We start from the raw sequence: 23,774 nt of genomic DNA, 5'->3' as shown, positions 1-23,774 counted from the left end.
CTTGTGCTAATACAAAGGCTTGATTGATAAATAACTACAATCACATGCGATCATACGTCATATATCTATTCGTAATTGATCCCGCAATTCTATATCATTCGAATTCGAAAATGTAACATTTATGTGAAATTAAATATGGCATATTTTCAATTTTACACAAGATATCGTTGATTTACATTTATATCACCAATGTGACACCCCGGGCATTGTTTTACTCAACTTATCAAATCACTGAAACCTGCATACCACAGGTTTGGTTTTTCAATTTAAATCATGTAGTGAGCTTCTTTTAACAAAACCGATTTTCTAAGGAAAGAAATTCTAACAAGAAAGCGACGCTTTAGGTGAAACTGAAGCACATGTGGAGGCTAAATCGGAAGACATCTTTGGCTACTTACAAATGTGTCGTCGTCTTCGGAAGATTTTTTGCAATTTCGTCTAGATTATTGCCCACAGACGTACATCTCACGGTATCGCCGAAGTCGTCAAACTTGCAACTGCAGTTTCCTGCTACTGAGCACAAAAATGGGGATTCCAAACCACTTCCATCATCACTGTTTCCTCCATCACCGCTTCCTCTTTCACCGCTTCCAGCATCACGTCTTCCACCATCACCGCTTCCAGCGTCACCTCTTACACCATCACCACTCCAAGGTCCAGGGGGCGGCCACCTTTGTTGTAATGTTACTGAAATGACTAAGCTCCATACGAGGATGTGAACGCCGCAAAACATCGTTTGATGTTATTTCGAGAGCAAATGGCCGTTCGAGTTGTCATCGACACACAGCATTTGCTCTCAGAGCTCCATCCAGGTCAGACCGAACGAAGGAAAGACTGCTGATATTCTACTAATTTGAGAATATTCAGTGCTTTGTTACTAAACACAAGAAAGGTCACAACAGCCAATCGTTACCGTCTCTGAATCAAACACATACTCATTAGTCCATTGTAATGCTTTGCAACTGCAGTTTTACACCGGGCATAAAACTTCCGACCAAACCAATGAACAAAGGAAATATTGATTTATTCATTTTTGTGTTCCCTCCAGGGCCGAAATTGACGAAAGAGGTGTCTTCATCGATAGAAAGACTAAGCTCACTCTAGTGTCATTGTAGTATCGACATACAACAGAGTAAATGTCCTAGTGAAACAAAGGCAATGAATAGATCTCAAAAACAAAACTCGATGACAATCGATATTCCTGAAGAAAAGAATTATCGATTGTTAACGATTTTTGTCACGCGATAACAATCGATTAAAATAATTTTCTGTGAGTTCGATTGTCATCGATTGCAGATATCAATCGATAGCAATCGGCGATTGATATCGATTAATATCTACTAATTCTCGATATCGATTTTTACCGATTGTCTACGCCTGAATATTCGGCATGTTCAAATGTGCACGTGAATTTAAATGCATTTTCCAAGGCAAACTGAAAAAAAAAAAATTCAAAAAGAAATATATATCTGCAAATATAACAAATAATTAGAAGAGGAATTTTAATTTGATGTTAACATTACTGTATTTATATTTGAATCGAAACAGACACGGACAACTGACCAGGGCGAGACCTGGACTCCGTGGGGTCGTAGTTAGAGTACGTGACGGAAAAACATACGTATAACTGGTGTCATTTTCCGTATCAGCCGCTGAGACGTCTACGAGGAGTATTTCGGAGTGGTCTAAACCGATTCCAACGGAGAAGAAAGCCCGTTTCAGAATCTCTCTTTGATCAACACTTGATACTGGTGCCGCATTTATCTGGTAGAAAGAACTGACGGGAAGTAGATTGAGGTAAATCAGCTAACTAACATGATATGACCGAGTGCGTTTATGTCTTGTCTTTCAATTCAACGACAACACGCGAAATCAATTCATTGACAGACAGAACTCTGACCTAACCTATTTGAATTTAAGTACAAGAAGAACAAGATTATCATTTCCTCTTTAATATCTTCTTCGCTTTCTGACAAGAAAGATAGTTGAGGTAACTTACGGTAAGATAAATATGAGTGATTGACCTTCGGTTAGTGTCAGATTATAGATATCCAACGAGAGGAATTTCGAAGCCTTGAGGTGTTACGTTAAATTACGTGTTCCGACCGTTCGTATATGATTAAAAGTGCTTGGCCTCACGTGCTTCGTGACCGTGCATCTAAAGGAGTACGGCCATAGAGTCAGTTTTACAGTACTTGTACCTCGCTATACTGCTGAATTTGAGGCATTCCTGCTGTTCCTGTCGCGCTCTCTTGAAGTCTGTCAGTGAAATCACGTGAATGTTTGATCACAGGCGGCCCAAGCTCACAATGCGAGGAGTTTTTTTTAAAAACTTAAAAACCAAAAAGCGACAACTTGCTTAAAAGGCTTCGGATCGAGCTAAGAAGCGAGATGACAATAGAAAAGACAACAAGGCATTGAGGTGAGTCATTTTTATTGCAAAAATACCAAAATTTCAGCTATAATGTCGATTAGCGTTTTTTCCCCATACAAACCTTTATAAATTCAAACCGTTGTAACACAACACCACCACATACTGCAAGGCGAAGGTCACGTTTCGCGTAACCAAACTCGGTCGTTATGTAATAGTAGATGTCGGCGGTAGTCGTGTCACGTTTCGCGCGCTGAACATTCGCGTAAAGATTAAAAAAAAAAAAAAAACTCCTCGCATTGTGAGCTTGGGCCGCCTGTGGTTTGATATTATTTGTTTTCATCAATTCTGTCGTCACATCATCGACTCATCTGTGAAAAAGGGTAATTAGCGAGACAAGGCGCGGAGTACACCACCGAGCGTGGAGCGCGGGACTAAGGTTTATTTTTCGTTGCTCCTTTTTCGCGTTCCGCGCCAACATTTTTCTGCCGTGTTCTCGGCCCGTTTACGCACGTGTATCGCGCGCGCGCTCTGCTGTTCTCCAGGCCATCTACAGCTTGCCGGGCTGCACCACGATGAGCTCGAATCCTAAGTACTTCAGGCATATTATAGTAAGAGAGTTTATCTCCATAAAGGTCCCACTCTCAAAGCCCCTTGGGAGTGATCTGAAAATATTTTGAAAGGGATTACTTCGGAAATAAGCCTTATATGGGGGATTATTTCCCTTTATAGCCTTCATCCAATCTTGAGGAGAAGAAAACGATTTCTTTTACCGCAACATCTACAGCACCAACTGAAATACATAAAGCCTGGAGTTTTCGTGAACCGACCATTTTTCTAATGATCAATATCAATCTGAAGATCATAATTATTTTGACAACTATTTACATTACGCACGAGTATAATGAATGTCTATCACAGTCGCTGGCATTCTCAACTGACGCGTGTAATGTGTTTCAACGCGTGCCATGCACATTCTATTTATTTCCAAGACACTTGTCATTTCTAACACTACATTAGCCGAGTTGCTGATTTTGATATTGATTTATTTGAGTAAATCAGCTGGAGATAGGTCAGAGCTAACGCATCTTGAAAAATTTTACCTTTTTACGCGTTCTTCTATCACAAACCATTTTTTTCCCGGTAATATCTCTTTTTTCATGGAAAGAAAGCACTACAAAGGGTAATACATTTTGATACAACCTGGTTTTCTTGGCTCGAATTGTCTTTGGCGAAACTGAAAAAGGGAGTTAACTATCCAGCTGTATTCTTTCATTTTATCTGCTTGGAGATGCCAACATATCCATGAAATTGTCTTATTTATTGGAAGAAAAAGACTTGACATTTAAGAAGTGGGCTTTTAATTAACGACTGATTGAAAGACAAGAAATTGTGGAATGAAAAATGAATTTGAAACTAAAAAACTTTGATTTGATAAATTTATTACAGCTTCAGTTAACCTCCATCAGTCTTTATTTTACAAAATAACCACTAGCTCTTTAGTGTATCAGAATATTGGTTTTACATTGAAAGTTGCCAAGCAACAAGGCGTCTCCTCAGTTAAACGAAACGTAAATAGTCGAGTATCATATATAGATATATTCAGGTGCCTTGGAGAAATGTTGTTCAAAATCATGGGGGGTCAATTGAAAGCACGATTGTTTCAAAAAAAAAAAAAAACTGAAAAAAATAAACAGATAGTCCTTAATCGAGAAGCAAAATTTACATTTGTTCCCGTCGATTTTATGAAAATAATTAAAAAAATGCAAAAGAATAATGATAAAATTAAAACATTCCATTTCATGGTCTTTTCCATCCCTTGAAGGTTTACTAAAGTAAACTGGAAAATTCAAAGTTTCGTTTATTGATCAGTTTAAAAGCAATTTTTAAGTGAAAAAAATGGCAGGCGAATGTCTATTGACTTCTTTTCTCAATTAACACGAGTTAGTTTTCTGTATGGCCACAAGAGAAAACCTGCTCACAAAATAAACACATTCAGCACATGAAAATCGTTCGGCGCAAATTGGTTCTCCACAATCCATTGTGTTGCTTCTCAGGTGAACAAGTATGCTATCACCTAATGCCATTCTCTCTTAAAGACGCTTTTAAAACTATGTTGAAGCCACTGCAAACAGACTTTACGCTGCGCAAATATCTTTTTATTCAGCAAACAGCGACACCCATTAAGGCCCCTTTAGTTTTTGTGATGAAATACACTGTGAATGGATTTCTTGCTGACGTGACGCAGCTGGTGTAAACACGCTTGCGCCTGGAGTTTTTGCTGTACCCGAACTAATTCGCCCCGCGGCTCATTTCGAATACTTATCATTCTTTTTCAGTTTGGCTGGCAGAATGGAAATTCGCTGGCTTGCGTTGCTGTGTAGCTGGGCGCTGTTAGCGCAATTTTCGCTGGCGTTTCCAGAGGAAGAACTACTGGAAGAATTTGAACTCGACGAACCTGAACCTTTAGGTAAAACTCAAAACTAGTTTTGCAACAAAAACATTTCTCGACCTCTTCGGTGAAACCACTGATTTAGGTGAAATCCAATAGAACATGGAGACACGTGTACTTCTCTTGTTCTCGTATATCAGACTGGTTAATATGACCAAATGCAATATTTGTCTAATATTTGGTAGACTGGATGCCTCTTTCTTAGAAATATCAACGATATCAGTTTTGAGTAGAATAGATCGTTTTCTACACATTGAGCCATTTTGAACATGTTTGCTTTTGGAAAAAAAATCCGTGAAAAAGCTGGTTTTGTAGTTGTAGGGTATAGTTTTGTAGATTTTAATTCAATTTTGCCGTCGTTTTGGTTGGCCAATTACTTTTAGAAACCTTATAAAAAATTCGTATTTTGTTGGTTCCACGGCAAATCTCTGCAAAGTTCCACTTTGTTGTACGATACCTAAATTTGCTTTTGTAGTTTAAGGATTTTGCATTGTACGAAAAACAAATTTGACTAACGATGTTTGGTCCTCATCATTTCCTGTTACATATATGTTGTCTTATATTTGTTGTTTGTGACAGTTCCAGAAAAAGAAGAAGTCAAGGACCGCGAAAAGCGACAAAGTAAGAAAATTACCTCGTGTTAATGTGGTCACCATGTTTTCAATTTGTGCCATGTCAAGCCCAGACTGAATATTTAGCTGCCGAATTAAGCCTAGGGCGGATACAGGATATACAGGATTTTAGATGAGGGAGTTCGAGATACGGACCGCCAAAGGCGGTCCCCTGTGGGGGGTTCCGGGGACATCTTTCCCGGAAAATGTTATTATTGAGGTCCTCGGAAATGGGATTTCCGTCATTCTTAAGGCCAAGCCAGCGTGTTATAATGTCTCATTTTTTAAATTTAGGTTCGAGCGAACTCCACGAACCCCCGCCCCCCCCCCCCTAGATCCGCCCTAGTAAAAATTAAGTACGCAAGAAATTTCACCCATGGGTTTCCTCGCTAGTGTAATAACGTTTGCTTTCCTCTCTAGCTTGTGTTTTCTGAATATTCTTGTATTTTAACTTAGTAAGGGCACAGAATCTTTACAGTTAGAATACAATTTCAAGCTTTCTTCGAGACTGAAACACCGCCCCCTTTTACGTTTCCAAGGTGTATTTAAAATCCTTGCAGCTGAGTCCACAACAAGCGGAGCCTTTCTGGATGCAAATGATCCGTTTCGTTGAATTGCAAATCGTTTTTCTCAAAACCCGCAATCCTAAAATTACTTCATTATCTCACATGAGTCTTTTGTCGGAAAAAAAAAATCTTGAATGGTGTCTTAAAACTTGTTTCGCTTTCAGTTGAAATCCCTGAGAAAAGGGAAATTTTTCGACTGTAAATTTTCTCGTGATTAAATGAGGAAGAAAGGAAGATTTTTTACCGTTGATAATTTGCATTACTTGGCTTCTTGGACCAGTCATTTTTAAATATAGAATTTTAAACTTTGAAACGGCTTTTTACAATAACTGTCTAATTTCTCGCGCGCTGACTGGCTCATTTTGATCATCAATAAGAGTACAGACAGATAAATATTTAATTTATGCAAGCTTTCACGTTCAACTTTCAGCTGTCAAACTGTCAATTTTTTAACCAATGGGATTTTATGGAATTTTTTGAGTAGCCAATCAAAAAGCGAGAAAAGCTATTGACAAAATTGGCATTTTAAAAATAAATTCGCTTATCTTTATTTACGGCAAGTTTACGGCGTCTGTACCCCTCATTTATTCTTGGCATTTGACCATTTTGGGGTCTTGTTATTGTTAAAAACAAGTTGACGTCAGTTTTTTTATGCGTCTGTCGTCTTATTGATGATAGATTGCGTCATAACATTGTCAAAGTTTACTGCGGAACCACTCGCCTGCGGCTCGTGGTTCCACAGCCACTTTGACAATGTTATGACGCAATTTATCATCAATAAGAGAACAGACGCATAAAACACTGACGTCAATTTGTTAACTTCAAGATGTTTCCAGAGGGTTTAGGTATCTTCAGTTTGATTTTGGAATATGTCAGAAAGGTCGGGTACACGCATGGCAAAGGAGAGGGAGGGAAGGAGGGGGACTTTTGCCGTTTTTTTCCCTTAGATTGTAAATGTTAAGTGACCTGGTCAACGACGGGGCTGGGGAGAGGGGGTAAAATGGCAGCGGCAGTGGCCTTTATTAGTCACAGTTCTTGTCTTGTACTGGTTCAAAATGATACTTAGTACAAAATTATAGAACATTGCAGAAATATTTGTGACTATAACGAAATCGATTAAAAGAAAAAAAAAACAACTGTAAACCTAAATACAAAAGACAGTTTCAAGCACACAACTACGTCATCTACTGTAAGATTTAACATTACCAGAATTACGGGAAAGTTCCGATAGTAACAACTTCCCCCTCCCCTCCATAAAGTAGCAACCCCATGAAAGCAACAATAAAGTTTCCTGCCTGTTACCAAATCCCGAAAGAGGTGACGCGCTGAAAGTAACGACCATCCACGAAAGTCGCGACTTGACCTGAATTTTTCTATATCGAAATACAAGATACTACAAAATGTACCAAAATGATCCATGTTGTTATTTCCCTATGATTCTTATCACAAACACAATATGGAGTAGGAAGTTTTCAATTAGCTGTCATAAAAGTAAAACCAAGTAATTACCCTGGGGAATCACAAAACAACCACAAAGGGCATAAACCGTCCAGCGAACTAATCATAGCTCGAGGATAATGCATGTAGCTTTCAGCCAATAGCATCAGGCCTAAACTAACCAATCATTTTCAACGGACCGGACTTATAACTCCATCAACTGACAAACACTTTTCACTGACACTGAAGATGACTTCCGCTCTGCTGGCGAAACGTCAGTCACCAAAAACAGGTCTTTTCAGAACTACCCTCACGTGGAAGAACACGCCATACGAACTCTTAATACTCCAGATTGTAATCATTTACTATAAACCATTGTTCTAAAATTTAAGTTAGGAATAATAATAATAATAATAATAATAATAATAATAACTTTATTACCGTGTCAGTCTTTCTAGTTTTTACAAATAAAAACTAATTGGGGACACCTATCTACATTACTCCATAAATAAATAAAATAAGTTTACAATCTAGTATATGTACAATAAAAGAAAAGAAAACCTATATAAATACAGTTTACAAAATCAACAAAAACTAATTTCTACACGAATAGCAATCCTTACATTTATATTGCGATACAACGTCTGACAGGTCGAGCGCCCTGATTTGATTTTTAAAAGCATTGAAGGAGTCAGCCAATTTAATAGAGTTATGCAGCTTCGATTAAATGAAAGGTCCCATATATGTTAAACTATGTCTCCCGTATGTAACAGTATTACATCTTGGTAAGGAAAAATCGTCTGCATTCCTAAGGTTATACCTACTCATGTTACAACTAAAAAGATCTGATATATATGATGGAACTAAGTTAGTCCTGACTTTATACATCAATATGGCTATGTCCTGAAGCCTGCGATCACGTAACGTTGGTAGTCTAGCTTTGTCTAGTAGCACTTCATAAGTACTAATCCTGTCGCAGTAAATAGGAAAGATTCAAGATCTTGTCATTATACGTTGGTAAACTTTTAAAAGTGGATGGATATTTTGTTGCTTGTAATTCAATCCATCCTCCATTAAGCATGTTGACACCGCTTTCTCCTGTAAAATACGTGTTGACTCTTTTCATTAGGTGGGTGTAAGGACTTGCTAGATTACTGTGCACAGTGGCCGGACGATTATTGCCAAACCTATAAAGATTATATGAAGACAAACTGCCCCCAAAAATGCGGCTACTGTAGTAAGTATTTATGATAATTGAACATGATAATATATGGAACGTAAAATCGATTTAAACTTCATTTTTTCCTTTACTTTTGAAATGACGTAAAAGTCAAACTTTTAAGTGACATGCAACGTACAGATCAGAGCGCGGGGCCGAGTTCAGTCAGAATTTAAACAATTATCATGCTTAATCCCGTGGAATACTTCCTAATATTTAGAACATAAACCCTAGCCACAACGGCTGCTCATGGTTTGGTCTTATTTGGCAATACCACATTAAAAACCAGTTTCTTTTGTTTTTCTTCTTGCATTATTATCTACATACGTAATTAAACGGCATGTCTCATTAACATCTTGACATTCGGGAAACTTTCTTGGCCAGCAGTTTCACATCACACGAGCATGAGTGAAACTGAGGTTATATAGAGCGTTTTAACTCACGTGTGAAAACGCTCTATAGACCGCCGAAAGATTTTAAATATCAAACTGATGTTGGTGTGAATCTATAGCTCTGTCTGTAGAGCACTATTCAGCTAGCTAAAACGTGTAATCATAATTATTAGAATTAGAATTTAATAACAAATAAATTAATTATCGTTATTGCCTTGTAGGTGGACCCACTAATCCTCCAGGTAACTAAATGTGAATATTAAACGGTTTACGCTAGAGATTAAAAAAAATAGTATAAGTTAAATTTATCCTGTAATATTGTAAAAGCCTTATGTTTTTTAGACTAATTTTCATGATATTTTTAATTTTTGTGATTCTTACCCAATGAATTTTCTTAAATTGTCTACCATAGCTGTCTCAAACTGTTATTAAAATATAAAGCTAAATGACGTTGTTTCTCTTCCCTTTTCTCCAAGTAAAGCAGTGAAGAATATAGATGCTATATAAACAATAGCCTCCATTTGGGGCGGAAATATGCTCGGATATTTGTCCGCGGACATTTTCTGTTCCGAGAAGTGAACAGTTTTCCGAGAGCGTAGCTCGAGGAAAACTGTGAGCTTTGAGGAACTGATAATGTCCAAGGACAAATATCCGAGCGTATTTCCGCGCCAAATGGAGGCTATTGTGTTTTTCATCCTTCAAATATTTTTCGCAACACGCGCGGTTTTGAAAATTGGGGAGTACCACTCGGATATTCCCCAGCTGGGAATTATTCAGTCACGTGAAGTGTTTAGACCAATCGCGCGCGAGCGAATATATTGGATGGATTATATTTTGAGACAATTTTAGACCTTTTTGTAAGGTAAATGGTTTTGCAGTCAAACCTGTATTAGGCGGACACCCTCAGGACCCGCGCTAGTGTCCGCTTAATATAAGGTGTCCGTTGAAAGCAGGTTCTGAAACGGTCAAATAGCATTCTCGTGAACGGTCGATAATTCTGAAATACCGTATTTCCATAAACAATGACAAGTAGATGAGGTAAAGCGTTTTAAGTATACAGTAACAGTATCTATATTGATCGAATGTGAAGGTTCACAAAATCAAACAAGAACAAAAGTTCTGTAAGAACAAAACCGGATGTTAAAATATCGTATTTCTGTGACAGCTTTTTGTCGGCAAAAATTGACCGATCTATTAAAACGTGGACAAAAAAAGCATGTATCCTTTTTGCAGTGTCCGTTTGATACAGGTTTCCTAGCAATAGAAATGACCATAAAAGTCAAGTTTAAGCTGTCCGCGGCCGCTTAATAGAGGTGTTCGTTGAATACAGGTATTTTCTTACAGTGAATGTGGGAAAAGAAAGAATGGGACTTGCACTGCTGTTTAATAGAGGGTGTCCTCTTAATATGAGGTAATTCGCTTAATACAGGTTTGACTGTAATAAATTTAACTTGAACCAAAACGTTTCCCTCGCTTATCGTGTCCGTAAAGGACTTTAATCCTTTGAAAACGTCTGTTGTTCCAACAATCTCAACACAAGGTTGAAACAGTCACAGCCTATGACGTGCACTGTATTGTTATATCTTTTTTCCAAACAGTTTGCAAAGACAGCAGCCAACATTGCTCTGGCTGGAAAAACAGTGGATTTTGTGCTCCGTCAAGCATATATCATGACTATATGAAGAACAACTGCAAGAAGACCTGTGGTTTTTGTGGTGGCGGAGGTGGCGGCGGCGGAGGAGGCGGAGGAGGCGGAGGAGGCGGAGGAGGCGGAGGAGGTGGAGGAGGTGGAGGCGGCGGCGGCGGCGGCGGTGGCGGTGGAAGTTGCAGTGGTACGTACAGAAAGTAACTGTTATCGGTATCTTAACCGACTGTTCGCAGTCTAATACAACCTCTACTCCACAATTCTAGCAGTTTTAAATTACGGATAGTTCGCTTGGTCTCAGAGAAAAAAAACAATAGAAATCCAGCAACCTCCACCTGTATGATACGGAAACCTGTGTGATACAGACGCTCAGTTCTGCTCGTTCTGTGTCCGCGTTAAACACGTTCTAGTGTACTATGGATTTGAGGTGTTCAACTGACGATGAATTCTTCATTGTTCTCATCTGCTTGTCTGCATGTAGATAACATTTGCGAATTTTCAAAAGAATTTGTAATTAGCTTTAGGATCCCTTTAGAACGTAAAAATCGTCAGGAAAGTTTGAAAGCGTTTCCTTTTAAAAGGGTTTAGTAAGGGATGGTGTAGAAGTGCGATTCATCATCATGGTTGGTAAATCATCGTAATACGATGGTTGGCATCTTCGTTTCTCGGCATTTTATTCATTTTTTGTCTGCTGTTATTATAAAAGTCTTCCCTTCTCAGCATTTATTAGCATATCGAAGCATAAAGTTCTAATGACTTACAAATCTTAACAATGAAAAGCAACAAGGACACATGAAGGAATTTCAACAGCAGGCTTAAGGTTAACATCTGCGCACGGTAATGCAGTCAGTGTTACACGCTAAAATTACTGTGGGTAATTCTGCAGACAGCTGAAGCGTTTCTAATTCCGCAATACACCCTTTTTGATAAGAAAGTCCTGTTTTCAAGAAGAGGCTGACACAACTCTGACTTTCTTATTTTGGCATAAATTGAGCCTAACGCGGTCTTACATAATAGGACATTTACCAGTTGCCTTTTGCCTCTGTTTCAAAACGAGTCTTCGTGCGAAACCATTCATGAGTTCCCCCTACAGGTTCATTTTCATGCAAATCAAAGTCATTTTCACAAGAAAGGTTTTGCATGGAGACTCGTTTTGAAACAGAGGCACAAGCAAACTTGGAAATGGCCTATTGCATGTTAAAAAAGTGTATTGGGTATTTTTTTTTTGTTTTTTTTTGTTTTGTTTTGCGGTGGGGGTCCCGGTGGGGGTGCCGGTGGGGGTTGAAAGCATTGTGCAATTCAGTTACTGCGTGAAATATTGCACGGTGTATTCAGACCTTAAAGCTCTATCTGCTAGTTAGTTTAAAGTGCCGATATTCCACTAGTAAAGAACAATTCTTAGAATTTTAGGTTAAAAAACACTTGTAATTACTTTAGGCCAGATACATGTATTGTTATGGTATATTATTTACAATTAACAGCTTCGAATTGCCGACTAAAGGCTCTATCGAAACCTTATTTTTATGATTTGATGATTTTTTATCGGTAGTTAGTGGGGCAAGTAACAAGGTGAAAAGCTGTACATTTGACAAAGACATGTGTGACTGGCATAACGTGCCATTTGATGATAACATGGACTTTGCCATCCGCAGTAGTAGCAGCGGCGGACCAAGCAGTGGAGCAGGGGGGAGTGGTGAGTAGATTCCATTTCTTACAATGCATTGGAGGTGACGTTATAAGTAGCAATTTGTTGCAAATTTTTAAAGTGATCACTCGAAGTGAAAACATTTTCTTTTCCGATAACGGGGAAGATAAGGAAAATCCCAGTTACAGATTAAAGATATGATGTCAAAATACTTTTTTACCATCAGGAAAATTCCTTGTGACAGAGAATAGTAGCGGTAAGGCGCAGCTTTTGATCCCATTTGAGTTGGTCCTAGCCAACCACGACAGCAATCATGGCAGTATGTGTATTAGGTTCAACTACTACATAAAAGGGTAAGTCATGAAATTACTTTTTAGTGCCAAGCTTAAGTTAGCCAATCAATCAATTAATCAATCTAACAATCAATCAGCCAATCCATCTATCCATTCATCAATCCATCCATCCATCCGTCAATCAATCAATCAATCAATCAATCAATGAAGCAAGCAAGCAAGCAAGGAAGCAATCAATCAATCAATCAATCAATCAATCAAACAGTCAAGCAAGGAGTTAATCTTTCAATCAGTGAATCTGTCAGTCAGTCACATTGTCAGACGGTCAATTAGTCAGACAGTCAGATAGTCAGACAGGTCAGACAGTCAGACAGTTAGACGGTCAGGCGGTCAGACAATCAGACAGTTGGTCAGTCGGTTAGTCAGTGAGTCGGTGAGTCGATAGGTCAGTCAGTCAGTCAGTCAGTCAGTCAGCCAATCAGCCAGCCAGACAGTCCGCCAGTCAGTCACAGTCAGTCAGTCAGTCAGTCAGTCAGTCAGTCAGTCATTTAGTCAATTGATTGGTGCGTCGGTCGGTCGCTTAATCGAATCGAGTGACTGATCGATCAATTAATCAATGAATCAATTTAACGTATCAACTTGATTTTCCTATTGAATTAATTAGTGACACCTGTACAAAGTGAGTAGAGCCTAAATTACTGAAAATATTTGTAGGTTAACACCAGCGCAAAAATTCATTAATAAAATTAGTTCAAGTTCTAAACCCGTTACTCAAGGCATTCTATAGAGGCTCTTCTCATTCACTTACATTTTACAGGGGTAATGAGGAACGATAAAATTGCAGTCTTGTAGGAAGACAGTCATCTGCAATTCTGTAAATACACTAACACGAAAATGATAATCATTAGCTTGTTCGATTTTCAGCTCTTTAGAAATGCTTTTTTTTTGTTTTGTTTTTTCTTCTACAGTGGTTCACTGTCATTATATAAGATCGAGAATAAGAAGGGTTCACCAAAAACCAAGTTAACCAGTGTCAGTGGTGGACAAGGCTCTTGGTTGTGTAAAAAAGTAACTGTACAGGTCAGCGTACATTGGCAGGTGCGTCAAATGCAGTTTTATCTTAATCCTGAAATGGATCAAATTTATTTACCTACCCACTCACTTGCCTATTTCGTTAACGGTCTTCCCTCCTACTTCGGCCTATCAGCCTATTGACTCTACAGTACTTACCTGCCTCTTTACATATGCCTGCTACTTTCAGTCTTCCCTTGCTTCCTTGCTTCCTTGCTTCCTTGCTTCCTTGCTTCCTTGCTTCCTTGCTTCCTTCCTTCCCTCTTACCTTACCTACCCACCCACCCACCTATTCACCCATCCACCCACCCACCCACCCACCCACCCACCCACCCACCCGCTAACCGGCCTCAGCCACCTGAACCCTTTCTTCATTAGCTGGAGGAGTGAAGAAGGAAACAACAATTTATGTATTTTACTTTACGCTCACCGGTGCTTGGAAGACAATAGCAAACTCTTTTACCCCGCACACTTTATGTTTAGCTGATGTTGGAGGCAAGTGCCAGTGGAAGTCCTATCGCTCTCGATGACATCAGTTTTACCGATGGCGCCTGCAGCTAAGTAACGGTTTGTGCTGAATTTGTTTATCAATTACCTAGACTGTCAGTTTATAAGTCTCTTTTAAAGTGCCACTATGATCAAATTCTCGATACCCATTTTTTTACATTTTCGTACACAATAGGTCTTTCCTAGATATCTTGCCAAATTTCAAGCTATTGTGAACATTAGAACTCATGTTTTTTGGACCTTTATCTCCTAGAATTTACGGCCGCCATTAATTTTCCTTGTTTCAAGTCTTGGTTGAGAATTTGAGATAATGACGTCATTTTCTCAAAAATACCACACGGGTTGAAATTATGTTAACAACTAGTACAGCAATTCGCATAAAGAATAACAAAAACTTTGGCTCATATATTCGTGCAATTTTCTACATTAATTGTTGTTCTAATTTCAACCCGTGCGGTATTTTGGATAAAGGTCATTACCGCACCCACGTTCGCAATTAGCCAATCAGGAGCCATTGTCACTGTCCTGATATCCTGTGATATCAAGTCACCAACCTGATATGGTTAAGATATCATGGTCACTTGGCCGAGTTTGGGTACGGTAAATACCAAATCGTACCTTTTTGGTACGCTTCGGTGGTATATCAGGCTCGGTTGATCTCGTCATGGGCATATTGCCTTGATATGCTACCGAAGCGTACTTAAAAGGTACCATTAGGTATAATAAAGATGCTGTCTATTTTTGCTTCTAATTAAGCTGGTTAAGAGAATAGTCTACATTAGGATTACATATGGAATAGTCCTTTTATTTTATTTCAGTCGACACTTTTCTTATTCTTCTTCACAGAATGCAGTACGGGGAATCTACAGCATAGAATGCATACTTTAGATGAGTGAATAAAAAGCAAATGCTTCAACCATGTGTGTGTTTCTTAATAATGGGTCGGCCAAAGCTTGTTGCTTAAGTACTCAAAGCGAAAGCGCTGCCCTAAACTAACGCTAGCAATGAAAAAGAGGGCAGCCAGTACATTTTCCCTGCTCTTATCACTTCCTCGCGTACTTTATAACAGAACAAAACACCGTCAAGGTTTCTTTATGTGCTAACTAGTAATAAGCCGAAAAAAGCAACTCGTTTAAATCGAGAATCAAGACTCTTCCGTTGGTTAAAGAGCGTACCTCCTTCGAGTTAAAAGCTCTTTAAGAGCCGCCTGTTATTTCTTTTATGTCTTGACTGCCAAGACGTGACTTTAATTGCCATCATCATACGCTGAGATCCATTCCGCTTAACGTTTGAATTAAATTTACAAAAGCCTCTTTCTTGCACAGAAAGTGAATGTGCATGGCAAGGTAAGATAACTCTTACGGCCTGGCCTTAAAAAAATTACAATTCGTATGAATTTTGCCAGTCAAAGAGCGTCCATAACTAATAATTGAAAAGCATTTCTTTTAGAAAATGTAATTGATCACATCTCGAGTGGGCTTTTATCTTAAACTGAAGAGTTTCGAGTCAACGATTTACCTTTGAACGATTTTGTTTGCCTAGCATACACTTTAAAGGAATCCTAAAACAGAAAAAAAAATATGCCTTATGGTAACTCCCATCAGCCCACCCTCCTCCCTGCTCGTCCAAATGAAAACTACTCCAAAGGCCTGCGGAAAAAGTATTCTTGGCATAAAGTCCCTATGGCCATATGGCGAGGTCATACTTATGGTCATAGACGAGGTTTTAACCTGACACACTAAAACCTGTTGACAGGTCTATTGAAAGATGACAACGTCACTCTTAAAAGACATGTGCATATGCTTTGGATGGGTTCGTTTTCGTCTTGGCCGAGGTTTAAATCCAGTGATGGAATCGTATGTGGCCTCGTCTAGGAAGGAGTTATAGTCCCTAACGGTGCGAGTAAAATTCTGAACCCAAGTTGGTTTAACCACAGTCCATGGTTAGTTGGTGAAAGGAAGATTTTCTAGTGGAAAGATTTACATTTAACAACAACAACCATTTTATTTTGTTTAATACATAGAATATCATATGGCAAAAAAAAAGTTAATTAAACTTAAATAAGCAAAAAAAAAAAAAAAAAAAAAACTCAAAATAGTAAGAACTAAACGAGCTGAGTAGTTGCAAGGATTATTAGGCTTTAAATCGGTTGTAGGAAACATTTGCGGAGAGGGGGGGAAGTAGAGCGTATTTGGTGAGTATGGAGCGGCGACAAGCTGGGATAACTTTAACACGCACTTTGCAATGATTTCTCATAATAGGTGTGGCTGGTATCGTTCGTTAAGAAAGGTGAAAATAATTTTGGGGGAAAATTTTTTTGTGTCGAAAGTGACGACACCTAACTTTGCGTGAAAATTGAGCGTAAGCATGAGGAAGGAGCGACAACAAGAAACTTATAAATTGTTAAATTTTTGTGATCACTTTATTACTTCGACCGTTACAAGCTGCGTGAAGCTTCTTAGCCCGAGGGACGAAAACCGCCCCAATTTATACAAGCCGACGTGCCATACATCTCACAAAACGGGCGCGCATGTAGACGTCCCATGAGACTTTTTTTAATTACATGCGAATGGAGTTGTGAATTTGTAGTGGAGCTCTGAAAGTCGGTCGAAGTGGAGCTTTGAAGTCGAAGGAGAATTTTGCTGAATGTAAAACTAGCAAAAGTAAAAATGTTCAGCGTGAAATGGAGCGGTATTACCTTCGTCGTGTTAGGACTGTCCCGTACATGAAAAACAACAATTGTCCGTAGTATGGTTCCTGCGCCAGTTTTGGATAGAGATAAACCAATTTTCAAAAGGCAGCTAAGAGGTATGCGCATTGTACATCGCTTGACAAATTACTGGTTCATGTTGGCCTAAAAGGGTAAATATTTGTTCCTCCAGCTGTGTTTTAAGAACGTTTTTAGACTTTATTTAATACATTTGGATTAACCGCAGTGACATAATTTTCCTGTGTCGTAAGGCTTTGGTTTAGAAATTCTGTTGTTACCTGTAAGAATCGCTTGAACTAAGAATTTGTTCTACTGAATTTGTAGTTTCCGCAATTGCGTCAGGATTACTTTGACAGAAAATTGATGTATCATTTCTACAGCAACTGGATATGCCGTATGGTAAAATTTCAATTTCAAAGCAACGCCTCACATGTTATCATGCTCGAGTTTCTTTCCTACCCGAGCTCCGATAGGAGAACAACAATACTGCAACCCGCGTACATGCCCACTGAGAAGGCTAAGGCTTACATTATTTATTGACAATATTTATTTAGGGATGCCCAGTTCAGCAAAGCTGGTATAAATGGGGCCCTGGGCTACCTATTAAAACATAGGCACGCAAGGCGTGCAAGAGTTATTTTTTTTGTGAACTATAAGTCTCGGAGATAGGAGCATTCATGGAACTGTTTACAGTACTGATTTGGTTGATTTGACAAGTTTTTTTGGTTGCGATGTACAGCAAGAAAGAAACTGGGAGTTTATGATGTACATACGATGTTACATCGGTAATGGTAAGATAACTAAATAGTAAGCCATAAAATGTTTGACTGAACAAACTACAGTAATCTGACACGTCTCCAGATTAATGTAGATACCATCTTATTTTCTAACGAGACTGGGACGAGCTGACGCCAAGGATGGACGCACGTTTTTAAGTTCGCTCGCTCGAGAGGCAAAATGCTTGAAAATGTAGGGGATAGTTGAATATGACAAGAAATAGAAGAAGAAAACGCAAGAAGTTAAGCAGTTCCTCAAGTTTAGAAGGCTCTTCAACACTGCAAGACGAAGTTTCAGGCCCGCAAATGGCGTCCGAAGACAGCATCGACGAGGCGCCATCACTGGCCGATGTGTGGAAAGTTCTCACGGAAATCAAATCAAACACAGAGAAGCTAGTAAATGACGTGGACTTGTTAAAGGTAACTTACAAAGAGCTGCAAGAAAATTTAGCTTCCACAAAGGTCCAAGTAGATATTTTGATGGAAGAAAACAAGAGCTTAAAATCCAAAGTAAAATCACTTGAAGATGACCTGTCGAAGTCCAAAGCACATTCGAAAGAAATAGAACAAAGATTGGACGATGTTGAAGCAAGACATGACGATTTAGAACAGTACACTCGAAAGTTTAATCTAGTGATACATTGGATCGCTGAACGCGAAGAAGAAGATAATGCGGAGAATGTAATTGAATTGGGAAAACTTTTGAATGTGAATTTAACACGAGGCGACATTGACATTGTTCATAGATTAAACACAAAATCTAAGACCGAACCTCGTCCAATTATCGTCCGTTTTGCAAGTTACAACGCCAAGAACAAGTTATATAAAGCTAGATCGTATCTTAGAAATGTGACCTCACATGGCTTAGGACCGGGCAAGATTTACATCAATGAGAATTTAACATCATGGAGGACTAAGCTCTTTAAAGAGGTAAGAAAAGTTAGAAAAAAATATCATAACGGCAAAGCGTGGACTGTAGACGGGAAAATTTTCTTCAAACCGGAACTCACTTCCAAAGCTCAAAGGATTGACTCCTTCGAAGATCTAAAGGCTTTATAAATCTAAAATGATGAACTATAAACAAATTTTCAGCTTTGTTAATTTTGCATACTTAAATACGTCAAGTTGTCGACCTCTCTAGTAAGCACCTAGGATTTCGAGGCTCAGATAGCCGGTTAGTTTGTTAATTCCCAGAAGTGAGAAGACGTTGTTGTTTAGTTGTGCCAACTTTCTTTTTTGAGCTACTAGGTACATTATTCTGTTTTTTTTTGCTAATTAATTCTTTAACTTTAATTTGTCTTGTACTTTTTTTACCTTAATTAAGCAGTGTTTTGTTAGCTTTATGTCTTTTTTCGTCTCTTTTTACGTAAAGATTTTCAGCCTTTGGGTCATGCATTTCTTTAACAATATAGGTTATGCAATCAACCTTTTCACACAGCAATGGCATGCAAATTAAAAATTCTCTCGCTAAATGTGCGAGGTATAAGAAATCCAAACAAAAGGAGAGCAATGTTTTGTTATTTAAAACAGCAAAAAGCTACTATCTTTTGTTTACAGGAGACGTATTCGCAACCGGATGATGAGAAAATATGGTCGGCGGAATGGGGTGGAAAATTCTTTTTTGCCACGGAACTGCGCATTCTAAGGGCGTATGCATTCTATTGAATCCAAATTCATCTATTAACTTCGACGTCGTTCAATCGGATCATCAAGGCAGAATTTTGATTTCAAAACTTAAAATCTTCGAGGAGACATTTTTCATTGTAAATATCTATGCACCAACTGATTATCGAGAACAAAACGAATTTATAAAGAATTTAAGTGAATTTCTCGTGAGAAAAACGGACACCCCTAGGTTAATTATCGCGGGTGATTGGAACTGTACACTTTCTAAAGCAGATAAAAGTGGGGGTGTAGTTTGGAAATCCACAAACTATAGAGACGCGGTTAACAATCTTATGAACGAATTGAACCTTATAGATATCTATCGAAAATTGCATCCAAACACAAAATCCTTTACCTACGAATCTAAAACTATAAACTTGAAATCGAGAATAGATTTCATTCTTGTTTCCCGCTCGATCTCCATTGAAGTCCAAACTGCTGAGATTCGAATGTCAATTGCACCGGATCATAAACCTACCTTTTTAAAAATTAGCATTAGAAATGAGTTCAACAGAGGTCCGGGCACCTGGAAATTCAACAATTCTCTTCTAGAAGACGATGATTTTAAAGAACGTATTGCATTCTTTTATCCCCAAATACACGAGAAATACGTCTATGTTAAAGATAAGCAATTATTGTGGGAATTAATCAAAATGGAATTACAAATGAAAATAATTAAATATTCTAAAGAAAAAAGATTAGAACTTAGGAAAAGGGAATCAACACTTCAAAAAGAACTACAAGACCTCGACTATAAAATTTGTAATACGGATTTTGAAATTTTAGATCGAAACATCTTTGTGGAGTATGAAGCCGCCAAAGAAGAATTGAAAAAGATATATGAACAGAAAGGAAAAGAGGCTATCTTTAGATCAAAAGTAAAATGGTTGGAACAAGGCGAAAAACCCACAAAATATTTTTTTAACTTGGAGAAGACGAATTATGAAAAAAAGCTTATACGCGAGGTGAAATTAGAGAATGGCGATAGAGTATCAGAACCAAAACAGATCGAGAAAGAATTGGAGAAATTTTATAGTAATATGTACACATCCAAAAATCTAAAAAGTGAATCTCAAGGTGAAAACAAGAGTTTCGAGTCCTTTGTTGAAGGTATTGAAATCCCTCAACTGAATGTTGATGAGCAAGATTCGCTAGAACATGATTTTACCTTTGAAGAATTAAAAGAGGCGGTGAGCTCTTTCTCGGACAACAAAACTCCCGGTGAGGATGGATTCACTAAAGAATTTTATGAGTCTTTTTATGATCTCATTTGGCGAGATCTGCTAAATTCTTATAATGCAGCTTTTCAAGGTGGGTCTTTATCTATTTCTCAAAGGAGGGGAATAATAACGTTAATACCAAAAGCTGATGGGGATCTGTCCGAACTTTCCAACTGGCGTCCAATATCACTGCTAAATATTGATTATAAAATTTTGACTAAAGCTTTGGCAAAAAGAATAGAAAAATACCTACCAAAATTAATTGATTCAGATCAAACCGGATTTGTTAAGGGAAGGTATATAGGCCAGAACATAAGACTTTTAAGCGATATAATGGAATATCTAAATGCTAAAAAGACCTCGGGACTTCTCCTTTTTATTGACTTCGAGAAGGCTTTTGATAGCCTTGAATGGGATCTTATTGCTAAAGCCTTGAATGTTTTCAATTTTGGCCCAAATGTCAAAAGATGGATATCAATCTTTTATAATGGTGTACAAAGCGCAGTTATAAATGGTGGATTTTTGACCAACTATTTCAATATATCAAGAGGAGTTCGTCAAGGTTGCCCGCTAAGTCCTCTCTTATTTATCCTTGCGGTGGAACTGCTAGCAATAAAGATACGCCAAGAACCAAGCTGCAGAGGCGTTGACCTCCCAGATGACCAGGTGATCAAAATCTCACAATTTGCTGATGACACCACTATAATAACGAAAAATGTTGAATCTCTCAAACCCTATTTACAGATCTTGGATTGTTTTGGAATTATTTCTGGATTGAAATTAAATAAGAAGAAAACTAAAGTTATGTGGATCGGCTCTATGAAAGATAGTAATTTGAAAGTACTTGACTTTAAAACAACTAAAGAACCCATTAAAGTTCTTGGCGTCCATTTATCCTACAACAATAGTAAATGTACTGAGAAAAATTTTTATGATAAGATCAACAAAATGAAAACAAAATTAAATTTATGGCTTTCAAGAGACCTCACAATATATGGCAAGTCTTTACTGGTGAAAGCTTTAAGTATATCACAGCTAGTGTATGCAGCATCTATGTTGACCGTTCCAGAAATCGGTTATTAAGACAGTTCAAGAGAATCTGTTCGCCTTTCTATGGAAAAACAGGAAAGATAAAATAAAAAGAATGGTTATGTATCAACCAATAGCAGAAGGAGGAATTAATTTTGTTAATTTTTACATGGTCGTTGAATCATTACGCTTGGCTTGGATTGGTAGATTACTAGGAGAGTCTGACGATAAATGGAAGGTAATCCCTAATTACTATTTTCGAAATTATGGTGGTTTATTATTTCTCCTTAAGTGTAATTATAATGTAAAACTTTTGAAAACAGGTCTGCCACTCTTTTATCGAGAACTTCTTCAATATTTTCAAGATCTCAAAAATACAGCTAACATCTTTCCAAATGGCGAACTCATTCTTTGGAATAACAATTCAATAATTATAGATAATGCAACTCTATTTTGGAAATCGTGGTTTGAACGCGGAATTGTGACGATAAAGGATGTGCTAAATTCTAAGGGAAAGTTTCTGTCATATGAAGAGTTCAGCAACAAGTTTAACATCACCACAAATTATATACATTACTTTCAGCTAATTTCAGCCATTCCATCTGAGTTGAAAAGGAGAGCAACTCAAACTGTTATACCTGCAGCTGATCTTTCTTCGACCTCTCCATCCATTCTTTCAAATCAAACTCTAATTAATCTGGCTGAAGCACGCTGCAAAAATTATTACCAATTGTTTAATAATCATACCTCTATTGTCCCGAGTGGTGTAAAAAAGTGGCAGAGTAAATTTCCTGAAAAACTTGGTGACTGGATTGGATGCTTTCAAGATATATATCGCCTCACTAAGGACAATAAACTTCGCCAATTTTGTTTTCGTTTCTTACATAGAACAATTGTAACGAAGAAAGAACTTAAACTATATCATTTAGCCGAGGAAAATAAATGTATATATTGCTTTAACGCGGATTCAATAGAACATACGTTCATTGATTGCAAGGAGTCTGTAAAACTTTATTCACAAATTATATCATGGTTCAATCATTCTCAAAGTACTGAGATAATACTTTCAAAAGAACAAATTGCTTTTCATGACACATGTCACGTGACTGATGTGCTGTCAGACCCTTTAAAACGCAAGCTAGATTTGCTCATCATCCTGGTCAAACAATATATCTATGCTTCTAAATATCTTCAGAAAGAATTGTCTCTAGATGAACTTGTAAATAAACTGATTGTTCAATGGAAACTAGAAAAATGTGCTTAAACGTAAAATCGCTTATCTAAAAAACACCACTTATGGGGTATTAAGTTGATTAATTAACAGAGTTATTACAATACAAGGTTAACGTAGTAAATCCAAAAATGCTCTCAATTAATATCAATAATGTAGTGTTAAAAAATTGTAATACATAAAAGCTAATGCATAGACCCCCGTTTTTTTTTTGTTTTTTTGTTTTTGTATTTGTATATTTTTTTTTCTTTTCTTGCTCTGTGTAGTTATTTAGCTGTCACGTTTTCTTGTTCTTTTATGTATGAGAAAAGTTATTGAACATTGTAAAACTTCAACAGTGCATGTAAGTGTAATGTACGTGTGTTTTAGGTGTATTAATAAAGTGCTTCATTTAAATAAACAAAAAAACAACAAAAAAAAATCTTATTTTCTAACAGGCAATTTTATTCTTTCTTTGATACAACCCACACTGTGATTGGTCTGACACGCGCACATGCATAACTCCCTCACTCACCGATCACGTAGCCCTTCCCCCGGGGGGGAGGGACTCCCTTATATGGGCTATATAGGTCTGTACGGCCCCGAAGGGTATGGTTTTTCAACCGTTTTGGTCATAAATAGGGTATCGATTTTAGCTGATTTTGGCCATTTTGGTCATAAATAGGGTACGGTTTTTGCATTCTAGCCTTTATATGGGTATGCTTTAAGAAGAAGCCACTTTTTCATCATTATCGAAAAGAAAATCAACAAAAGCCCTTCATAAATTTATATGTTTACGGTAATTTAACATTGGTTTGAACTAGGGAGCTAATTATAACGCAGGTCTGAAACAGGGTTTTGATTTGAGGGTCAGGTCGTAAATAGGGTTTCGAATTTTTGGTCAGGTCATAAATAGGGTAAGGAATATCGCAGATTTTGGTAATAAATAGGGTCA

General features: G+C 37.8%; 2 protein-coding genes across 4 annotated transcripts in view; one reads left to right on the top strand and one right to left on the bottom strand.

Annotated features, from left to right (window-relative positions):
- Nucleotides 1-1,407, bottom strand: part of LOC145489382 (uncharacterized) — a 32,629-nt gene extending 31,222 nt beyond the window's left edge. The window contains exon 1 of the mRNA XM_081468347.1: nucleotides 399-1,407. Within this exon, the coding sequence (XP_081324473.1) occupies nucleotides 399-733 (335 nt within the window). The 5' untranslated portion in view covers nucleotides 734-1,407. The remainder of the gene's footprint in view (nucleotides 1-398) is intronic.
- A 223-nt stretch (nucleotides 1,408-1,630) lies between these two features.
- LOC145489495 (MAM and LDL-receptor class A domain-containing protein 1-like) lies at nucleotides 1,631-16,063 on the top strand. 3 transcript variants are annotated; one of them, XM_081468480.1, is made up of 11 exons: nucleotides 1,631-1,797; nucleotides 4,711-4,841; nucleotides 5,403-5,444; nucleotides 8,567-8,674; nucleotides 9,270-9,290; nucleotides 10,647-10,880; nucleotides 12,243-12,386; nucleotides 12,565-12,691; nucleotides 13,600-13,729; nucleotides 14,186-14,269; nucleotides 15,056-16,063. In XM_081468480.1, the coding sequence occupies exons 2-10, from the start codon at nucleotides 4,724-4,726 to the stop codon at nucleotides 14,261-14,263; spliced, it is 1,002 nt and encodes a 333-aa protein (XP_081324606.1). In that variant the 5' UTR covers nucleotides 1,631-1,797; nucleotides 4,711-4,723; the 3' UTR covers nucleotides 14,264-14,269; nucleotides 15,056-16,063. The 3 variants fall into 3 exon arrangements, with proteins under 3 accessions (XP_081324606.1, XP_081324619.1, XP_081324612.1); XM_081468486.1 differs by lacking the exon at nucleotides 1,631-1,797 and adding an exon at nucleotides 4,105-4,196 and having other exon boundaries at nucleotides 4,278-4,841; XM_081468493.1 differs by lacking the exons at nucleotides 8,567-8,674; nucleotides 9,270-9,290 and having other exon boundaries at nucleotides 1,632-1,797.
- Nucleotides 16,064-23,774: the final 7,711 nt, after the last annotated feature.

This window comes from Orbicella franksi, chromosome 1 (genome assembly GCF_964199315.1).
Source record: "Orbicella franksi chromosome 1, jaOrbFran1.1, whole genome shotgun sequence".
Lineage (NCBI taxonomy): Eukaryota > Metazoa > Cnidaria > Anthozoa > Scleractinia > Merulinidae > Orbicella > Orbicella franksi.
The sequence above is the reverse complement of the archived record's forward strand: the minus strand, read 5'-3'. Positions and strand labels throughout refer to the sequence as shown.